Source organism: Juglans microcarpa x Juglans regia, chromosome 5D (assembly GCF_004785595.1).
Source record: "Juglans microcarpa x Juglans regia isolate MS1-56 chromosome 5D, Jm3101_v1.0, whole genome shotgun sequence".
NCBI lineage: Eukaryota > Viridiplantae > Streptophyta > Magnoliopsida > Fagales > Juglandaceae > Juglans > Juglans microcarpa x Juglans regia.
Genome location: NC_054602.1, coordinates 32,182,454 through 32,193,154, shown reverse-complemented (window position 1 = coordinate 32,193,154; position 10,701 = coordinate 32,182,454). Strand labels below are relative to the sequence as shown.

The 10,701-nt window shown below is 38.5% G+C and overlaps 1 protein-coding gene across 1 annotated transcript; it reads right to left on the bottom strand.

Annotated features, from left to right (window-relative positions):
- Window positions 1-7,552: 7,552 nt before the first annotated feature.
- LOC121264157 (protein NRT1/ PTR FAMILY 2.8-like) lies at window positions 7,553-10,459 on the bottom strand. Its single transcript, XM_041167230.1, is given in 4 exon segments — window positions 7,553-8,017; window positions 8,020-9,178; window positions 9,551-9,768; window positions 9,944-10,459. Coding segments are annotated over 4 exon segments (1,791 nt in total). The 5' UTR covers window positions 10,056-10,459; the 3' UTR covers window positions 7,553-7,715.
- Window positions 10,460-10,701: the final 242 nt, after the last annotated feature.

The following is a 10,701-nucleotide window of genomic DNA, read 5'->3' as shown; positions in this document are numbered from 1 at the left end:
TTGAATATTCTCATGCTATATGTTGGGATGGCCTGGATAACGGCCTTGATGAGAATCTCTATTCCAGCTTGGGACAAGTATTTCATTTTTCAATTGTTAATTCTGCCTCGCACCCTATCAAGTATATTCTTGAATCCTTTTGATCTAGACCTACCAACCAAAGCTAGCAAGCCCAAATACTTTTCATAAGGTTGTGTCGATTTGACCCCAGCAACTTGTATGATAAGATCATTTACTTCTACCCTTATGTTCTTGCTTAAGAAATTGTGGTTTTGTCTTTATTAAGCCTCTAACTAGATGCTTGCTCATATATTTCCAGCAAGTGCAATAATCTACTCCATTCCAAAGGGTTGGCCTTACAAAATTGTAGGCTGGCATCTGCAAAGAAAATGTGGCTAATGTGCATGCAATTGGATCCTAGCTAATGGCACCCTTGTGATGGCACCTGAAGCTTCAACATTTTGTATGAGATTGCTTAGTGATTCAGCACACAATATAAAGAGATAGAGAGAGACGAGATCACCTTGTTTGATATCTCGAGAGGGAGAAAGAATTTTGAGGGATACCATTGATAATAATAGAGTATGAAAATGAAGACACGCACCTCATGATAACCTTAATCCAACTGTGTGCAAACCAGTGTTTCAAATACTGTACCGTACCGTACCGGTCGATACAGTCGAAATATGCCGTACCAGCCATTGGTCCGATACAGGTATTGTACATATTTCGTACTGGCTCAAATACCGGCCTATATTTCATCCTGTACCGGCCAGTATTTCGGCCCGTATCGGCCGATATTTCAGCCTTTATTTTTTTTTTTCATTTTTTCAAACTACAAGCTTATTTTTTTACCCCCAATTCAAACTGGGCTATTTATAATTTATATATATATGTATTTATATATAATTTATTCATATATAGACTAGTAGTTTAGAATATAATTTTTATATATTTATATATATAATTTATTTATATATCGACTATCCCGAAATGGTACATGAAACAGTACCGATACCAAAATATTTCGTTCCATTGCCTTGACCGGTACAGCGTCTGGTACAGTATTTAAAACATTGGTGCAAACCCCATTTTCACCATGACAGCTTGTAAAAAGTCTCATTCAATCTTGTCATAGGCCTTGCTCATGTCCAGCTTCAAAGTCATGTATCCTTCTTTACCTTTCAAATGATTGTGCATAGTGTGCATTACCTCAAAAGCCATAATAATGTTATCAGTGATTAATATGTCGGGTACAAATGCACTTTGTGTAGAGGATATAAGCGTGGGAAGGAAAGTCTTCAATCTATTGGCTAGCAAAGATCTTATAAATGACATTGCAAATACTTATGGATCTGAATTCTGTGACTTTAGTAGGATATTTGACCTTAGGAATTAATGCAATGTGAGTGGCATTGAATTCCTTTGGCCAAGAACTAGACTTAAATGCTTCTTGGACAGCAACGCAGACATCAGGTCCTACCACATTCCAGTGGTTTTGGTAGAATGAAGCAAGAAAATCATCAGGACCTGGAGAACCTTGAGCATTCATTTGAAAAATAGCACTTTCCACTTCAGAGGCAAAGATGTTTTGTGTCAGTAAGAAATTCATCTCATCAGTTACTATAACCTTTAAATTCTAGATGCAATCCTCAATCTTATCAGGGTTAGAGGATGTAAAGAGAAGCTGAAAAAACTTTTGAAACATGAAACTGACCTCATCTGGTGCATCAGTAGCCTTCCCATCCTCATCTGAAGTTTTCTTAATTAAGTTAGTTTTCCTCCTCTGATTAGCACACATATGATAAAATCTAGTATTTCTGTTGCCATCCTTAAGCCATTGTTGTTGGCTCTTTGCTTCCATTTCATATCTTCCTCTTCAAGCAAACTGTCCACCTCCTTCTTGAGTTGATGGATGTGCTCACTACAATCCCCTTTATTAATCTCTTGCAACTGTTTTATCTGAGCTAACTTTGTCTTAATAAGCCATCTTTGGTTTTTAAAAGCAGTTTTGCTCTATATCAAGAGGTTCTCCCTGCACCTTTTCAAGCCTTTGGTAGTTTCTTGTATCCTAGGCAATTGGTTCAGTGTGTTGCCCCAGGCTTTCCTAATCATTTCACCACACTCTTCTCGGGTACTCCAACGTGCTTCATATCTGAATGACCTTGTTTGCTTCCTTACTATATCCTCCAAATAGCCTGCAGTAAGTAGTATAGGAGAGTGATCTGAGCTCTGAGCTACTAGTGAAGTAACACAGCTACCTGAAAACAAACTGAACCAAGCTTGGTTGCTTTTTCCTTAGTAAAATAACTCCATTATCTTCTATTGCTCCAGGTGAAAAAGTCCCCATGAAAAGAGATCTCATTGAGGCCACACTCCTAAGAGGCTTCCTTGAAATTCTCCATCAATCTATAAGGCCTCTTTGTCACCCCCTTGTTTTTCATATTGGTGTAATATCTCATTAAAATCACCAATGCATATCCAAGTAGTGTCATCATGAGGCTTTAATTCTCTAAGGAGATCTTAGATGTCTGCTCTTTTTGAAGCTTCAGGGTGTCCATAGAAATCAATTAGAAGCAAATCCTGACCAAATTCAGGTAGAGTCACATTTTTAGAAATATGGTTTCTCGTGTAAGTCTGCAATTCAACCTCTTTATTATCTTTCCAAAAAAAACGTAATGCCACCACTTAGCCCCTTACTGTCAACAATAAAACTGTGCTGAAAACCTATCTTGTTCCTTAGAAACTCCACCTTATTTCTGTTACACTTTGTTTCAATAAGAAAAATAAAGTCTGGACTCTTAACACACCAAATGGTGTAGTTCACGAACTGTTCGAGGGTTCTCAAGCCCTCAACAACCATCGAATAGTTCCAACTTAAACAAATCATTGTTGTTGGTGGGGCTGCAAAGCAGCCTCCACCTTAGAAATGTTTGTATTGCATTCATCAGAGCTAATTTGAATCTTTAGTTTTTTAGCATAGTGGGGTAGTAAAGGTCCTCTCAGAGATGTGCTAGAGTCCCTTTTTTTAGTCCCATCGCTTTCAACAAGGTGTTCAATAGGCCTTTTGTGAGACACCTCTCGAGCCCTCCTTTTCCAACTAGACTTCTTAGGGAGTACTTTTTTTGAATTAAACAAAAAGATGTTAGAGACAGCACCACTAATATCAAAGTTCTCTTTTGATCCTACCAGGTGGTCCCCTCCACTATCCATGGGAGCAGTATCATCCTCATAATCCATGTCAACACCTGCTAGTTCACCTCCAAGAGTGGAGATTTCCTTTGGAGATATCAGCTAAGCTGGCACCTGACTTACCTTTTGAGTCGAGAAGCTTTCTTTGGAAACTACTTCTATATTGTACTCGTTGCCATTCATGGGGATAAGTTGATTACAAGCCTTGCATTTGGTAATCTCAGAGATACCAAAATTAATAGCATGATCTTCTACTTCCAAATCCACTATTTTTTCCTGTGATTCTGCCTCAAAAATCTCCTCAATATCTGACTTTCCTTTTCTGTTCTCACCACCCTCCCCCACCATGGCATGGTGCTGATGTCTGAGCTCTGACTGCTCTGATTCCAATCTATTACCATACTTTGTGGACTCATTCAAGCTTATTCTAGTTGGAGCTGCTTGCAACCAAGGCTCAAACTGAGCTAAGGAATCATCACCTTGTTTCTATAAGGGACATCCTTTCCTTTTGTGCTTCAGGACACCACACTTAAAGCAAAAATTTTGTAGCCTCTCGTATTTAAAAGCAATCCATGTCTGTTTACTCCTCACTTTGATCAATCTACCACGAGCCAGAGGCTTAGTAACATCAACCTCAACATTCACTCTGAGGCACCTGCCCCATCCCATCCCTTCTTGATCTACTTCAACATTTAGAACTTTCCCTATAACAGAAGCAATCAATTCCCCATACTGTTTGTTCACGCCTACCAAAGGAACATTACGGAGTTGCACCCAAAATGATTCATGGGAGAAAATGACAGCGCTTAGGGGGAGGCTGCCATCAATCTCTTAAAGGGCTATCAAGGATCTGTCAAAGGTCCAAGGTCTAATTCCTTGTAGAACTTTTCTGTAACACCCCGTATTTTAGTGTATTTTTATTGAATGATTATTTTAATAATTCAAAATTTATTCTCTTGTTTTAAAATTATCGGATATTTTAAATGGTTTATTTTATGATCTTTAAATTGTGAAAAATTAAATTGTTATGTTTTCTTAATATTTATTTACTGTTATACATTTAAATTGTTCTTCTTTTAAATTAATTGATTGTGGGATTTAATTATTTTATTTTCATTGTATCATTACACTTAATTTAATTTAATTGATTTGCTGTTTTAAAATCATCTTCGTTGGATTATTTTTTGTGACCCAAGATGTGAGGATTGGACCTCATTTCTTTTCTCCATTTTTCTTTTTCTCCTTTTTCTTTTCTTTTTCCCCATTTCTTCCCCCAGCTTTTCCCCCCGCGCGACGCACTCCCCTCCCTCTCTCCCCGTCGGATTTCTTCTCCACCCAGCCCGCCGCCGTGAGCAGCCAGTGACCAACACTGCCCCTTCAGTCCACCTCCCCATCGGCCGGCGACCTCACCTCCCAAATCCCAGCCCCTATCTCGCCGCCGATAGCCTCCACGTGCAACACCCAGCCACGGCCTTCTCTTCCTTCGCGCGCCACCTCCAGCCACCATCTCTTCACCACTTCATCCCCGACCTCTTGGCAACCCAATGGACCCAACCCCGGCTCCGATCCGTCACCGGTGAAGCACAACCAAGCTCATCTCCGTTTCAGACTTTTTGGCCTTAAAACCACTATTTGCACCGCCACCCAAGGCAAACCACCACCACCATTGGCTTCACAGACCTCTCTAGGCCCTACCCTATCAATTTCGGGTCTTAGTTTGTTTCTGTTGAAAAGTGGGTATTTGAGACCCACGGCCACAGTGTATTTTACACTGTTACGTTGCTGAGTCACCACTTCTTGCACCTCCGTGATCCTTCGAAAATCATATTATAGCGTTGTAAGTATTTTTCCAAAGAACTTTCGTGATTTAAATGTATTTTTACACTAACACATATTATTGTGATCTGGTTGGACATGCCGGACTGAGTCCGAGGAGTTCGGGGGTCGGATGGATTATGGACGGAGTTGTGTATTTGGTTGGTATTGTGAATTGTTGATTGTTGTGGTGTTGTTTCATGTATATGGCATATTTGCATGCATGTTCATGTTTGTAAATGAAAACTGAGTTTTCACATGATTGCATACATGTTTATGTGTTTATCTGAAAATTAAATTTTCATGTGAAATGATTTGAGTGTGTTTGAAACAACTGGATTGACTGGTTTGAGAAAAAGGAAAAGAAACGTAGGGACGGTGGTAAGCAGGGATGGTGGTATAGTCCCGCATGTGATTCCCGCCTACAGTGCTCTGATAAGTATTTATTGTGTGGAAATGAACTGTAGGGATAGTGGTAAGCAGGGATGGTGGTAGAGTCCCGCCTATGATTCCCGCCTACAGTGCACGCGGTAGGGATGGTGGTAAGCAGGGATGGTGGTTGTGTCCCGCCTGTGATTCCCGCCTACGGTGCACTCGCTAGGGATGGTGGTAAGCAGGGACGGTGGTAGAGTCCCGCCTGCGATTTCCGCCTACAGTGTCAGATAATTGGTTTGTTTGTGTGAATCATTTTCTGAAAAAATGACAGACTATGTTTTTGGGCCAAAATGTGATTTTGGCGTATATTGGAAATAATCATTTTTAGAGAAAAATTGTATTTTATGGCTAAGTGGATTTTGTCGTATGAATGCATATTGGTTGCATTAATATGTTTTTATCCCGAGAGTTGTTTGGTTTATACTTACCTGTGGTACCATTTTATGGTATCGCAGATTTTGATGCAGATGAGGATGAAGAGTAGCTTGGCTCCGTTGGTGGAGTGATCTAGGATTGCTCCTGTTTATCGAGTTTCATTTTTTTTTTTATCCATTTATGTGTTGCCTTTGTAATTTATTTTGGATGACTGTATAACTCTTTAAAAGTAATTTGTTTTGAATATTTGTATTTAAATTTCTGGTACTTAGATGACTTATTTATATTATCCGCTACGATTTTTATTGTGCACTCTTGCATGTTATACACACTTGAGCACATTTCGTTGGGATGCGTGACCCGTGTTGACATCATCCTGACATCACGATTTTCTTGTTTTTATACGTGGGAGTCGGGGCATCACATTTTCTTTGTCTGCAACTTTTTGAAACTCTATAATAAACTTATTGTCACCAACATTAGTAAAGTGAATCCACCCTTCCAATTTCCAGACTTGTGTCATCATTGATCTGAATGCCTCTTGTTAAAGTTTTTTTTTTTTTTTTTTTTTTTGTGACAATCATAGCCATGAGACAATTCTTCCCTCTTGTATCAGCCTCTTTAATGGATTGGTTCATTAATAGAACAACGTCTTCTTCATCCTCAGTCAATTTCAGCCCTTCCCACAACGTAGAAAGGTTTTCCTCAGTCATGCATGCACTCCATAGACTAAGTTTGAGAGACGATATTCTCTATCAAAACAGTGAAACCAGCCTTCAAAACAGAGAAACCATCCTTCTTTTACCACACTACATTAACAGTACACATCCTTTTCAGCCTGATAGATATCATGCACCACACAACCAACAAGCGAAACCCCAACGTCTAGTACTTAATTCTTTCCTTCAATTGTCAAACGTCGCTTCGATCTTAAATCACTTCTTAATTTCTCTTGACTTGAATGCCAAATCTTGCAATCTCATCCAAAACAACCACAAGACTATCATGACTACCAAGCTGCCAGATCAAACGCCACGCAAATGTTGATCAATCCATAGTTTGCAAAAACAACTAGCTAGCTAGCTAGTAGCTAAGTTATAATATTGTTCTCTTGATCAGTTAACTATTCATTCAATTACTTTCATTATTTGTTTTGATACGTCCACGTTTGTTAATGATTTGAATTTTTTTTTAATAAATAAGATTTAAAAGTTCAAGATTTTTGAGTGATTAAAAATAATGTTTGGATTTGATATTCCAAATCCAAGTCTAATCTTAATGTCCCAAACAAGAGATTTGGATTGTAAAGGATCAAATACAGATATTCTCTTCTAAAGCCATCGACTAACTAGTGATTTTGAAGTGTTTTTGTCATTGAATTCTAAGATTCTTGGTTAATTCTCGGGATTATGTTATTGTAGGATTTTACTGTAGTTGATTTCTTTTCTGCCTTAGAAAAACGAACGTATATAAACATTTGGGATAGAGAAAATTCACTTCATCCACAAATGGATCTCACTACAATAAATTCACAAATTTACATCATTGATGTGGTGTGTATGTGTGTATATATAGTTATATATATCAAATATAAAGAACTTTTTATTATAAAGTAAATGATCTGACAACTTATACAATTTATAAATTTACTTTTATGAGATCTTCTAGGTGGCCGGATATATACACTTTCAAACAAATAAAATTAATTACTCGGATTATAGAGAAACATGAGACATTTACTGGATAATTTAAGGCTAATTTGTTATTAACATGAAAAATGCAAAAACAAATCTTACAGTACACGTTAGATGAATCCACAAAGGTATAATGCACGATAAACGCCTCTAGGAAAAAAAAATTAAAAATAGAAATAAAAAACTGGTCACTCAGTTACTTTTCTAATGATCTGTTGCTTTCATCTGCAACCATTTTTCCTCGAGATCATTCGCTTCACAATGGAATGACTTCTGCGGCTCAATATACTCCAAATAACGGCGAGCGAAGACACAGAAATAGATCAGGTTTAAAGTTGAGAGAGCGGCAACGGTGAAATAAAAGTACTCGAGCCTGTTCTTATTAAGATCATTACCACCTAACCATGGTAACTTTCCATTTATCCAAGCGACTTTGAGGAAGATATCAATGAGAATGGAGTTCAGACAGCCTGCAATAGTGAAACTGAGATAAAAGATTGCCCCCCAAGAGTCTTCATGTTATTTGGCCAATGTGCAGTAAGCAACTCCATCATGGCAATGGCACCAAAAGCTTCAATCAAACCAGACAAAACAAATTGAGGCAGAAGCAATGCAACTGTTAAAGGTGACTCAAAGGACCCACGTTTCAAAGCTGAGTCACGACGCTCCATCTCGGTAAACCCAGCAACCAACATGCACAAAATTGACATCACAACTCCGATCACGATTCTTTGTTCCAATGTCAATCTTTTATCATTTTGGGTCATTTTCCGCATTAGAGGAAGGTAAACTTGCTCGTAAGTATAGATCCATATTGAGAGTGCAATCATGGATGTGAGGCTCATCGAGGCTGGTGGGATTTTGAGATGGGTTAAATATCCAATCGATCTGTTCATTTGAATTGCTTGAAGGACGCCAAATGATTTCATTTGTGTTGTGGCTACTACGCAACCAATTCCTGTTAACCAAACTGGCAAGACACCAATCACACGTTTTAGTTGTTCTACTTCTTGCAAGCTACATAGTCTCCAACCGTTCTTGGGCTTGCCTAGGCTGTCCAATTCACCTGGATCAGTAATTATGGCAGCCTTATCAAGAAACCTAAACATATTAGAATGGGCAAGCTTCATTCTTTGTGGCTCTAATCCAATCATTGGAGGATCATAGTAGGATTGCTTGGAGGCCGGCTGTCCTATGGTAAGACCAGACTTTCTACATGCAGCTGTTATGACTTTGGCCATATCAACAAAGATGCTTCGTTGCGGCTCCATGCGTATGTAAGTATGGCAACCAAGCAGGAGACTGCTTATAGAAAGGGCAAGGCAACAAGTTGGAATGGCAAATCCCAGAATCCAGTCTACATTAGTCTGAACGTAGACAACTCCGGTCAGAGCTACCATGAGGGTGACTGTAAATAAGAAGTACCACCAATTGCAGAAGCTCTCTAGTTGTGCTCTCCCTTTCTCTGTTGTGGGGTCGAATTGATCGGCACCAAAGGCAATGTTGCAGGGTCTTACGCCTCCAGATCCTAGGGCTATCAGTGCAAGACCACCATAAAGGACGGCTAGCTGCCAACCCTGAGGCTGTGCACAATTGGATTCCTCATTAATGCAGGAAGAGGGTCTTAACATAGGTATCCCTGCAGTTAAGGTCATGGTCCCCATGCCCTGTGAAAATGAAACGTATATTGTTCATATAGTCTTTTAAGAAAACAAATTACTAATAAAAATAGATTAATAAATAAACTGAGCTTTCTTTGTTTTTTGGGACCTCGGAAATGGGAGTAAGAAAATAGATTTCGAACCTTGATCTGATTATAATTCCTTCCCATGAATAAGATTAATGGACCTAACCAGATAACAGATTTTGATGAACCTTATAGATGTAACATTAATTCAAAGTTGATATCACTTTACATGCATCCAAACAAATTATACCAAGTATTTCAAGTTCTTTGTAATGCATGCATGGTTCCCTTCAATTAATCTATCAACCCTATAATTTTCAGGATTTGGAAGATCATGAGAACTGATTTTTACCAGAAGCAATGCTGTCGTGCCAAAGAGAAGAGTGCCGAACCTTCCCAAAAAAGCATCGGAAACAAAAGCGCCTGCTAAGGGTAGAAAATTGATGAGACCAGACCAAATGTTGAACACATAAGCCGACGTTGCATTGTCCATGTTGTATCTTGTATTCAGATAAACCACTAAATTGGCTATCAAACCCATTGTAGCCAATTTTTCGAAGGTCTCGGTCCCTTCAAAATAGCAAAACACGAAATCATGACACGCAAATTAAACTCCCTAATTTCTAAGTCGTATATATAAAAACTAAGAAATATATATATATATATATATATATATATATATATCAATGAGAAAAAACAATATATTAAAATCATGAGCTCTGCATTCATGCATGCTGCGCGTTACCGAGAATATATCGAATAGCTTTCCATCCTCCAGGTGAACTTTTATGGGGTCGAGGAAGAGATGGGAAATGGTTTTTCTCTGCAATGTAGGAATTGATCATCACAGTGCCCATCTCTCTGTCTCTCTACTCCAACTCCAACTCTAATGCACCTCTCTCTCTCTCTCTCTCTCTCTCTCTGTGTCTTGGTAATTTCTGCATGCGCTGCAAAGCTAATTTTCTCATAGCTTTTGGTTTAGACAAAAAAATGCAATTAGCAACAGCTCAGAGTTGAGCTGGATAACCTCTGGCTCTATGTCGACTCTTTACATGAATTGTGGAATGAAACGTTATTCTATTTCTAGATGAGAGATCAGTAATTATTTCCTTGAGTGCCGTTGGCATATATAGTAATTATTTCCCTAACACTAAGGATACGGTTTGGTTCGTGTAATATTATAGAACCTTAAAATGGGAATAATTATGAATATATACATGGTTTAGTTGGACTACTTTTAAATTGTTTAATTAGGCTTTTTTTTTTTTTTTTTTAGAATAGCCATTCCATCTAAGGATCGAAGTAGCCATTCTTCTAAAAATGGGAGGCGGAATAGCTATTATTAAGTACAAAAATATTTTAAAGCTCGTTAAATTTGCTAGCTACCGTTGGCCGACCAGCTCGAGAACCTCCAAGGATGGTCGGACCACTGCTAGGACCATACCATACCATATATGGCATTGGCTTTATTTTTAGGTTTTTTGATAGATTTATGATCTTTTA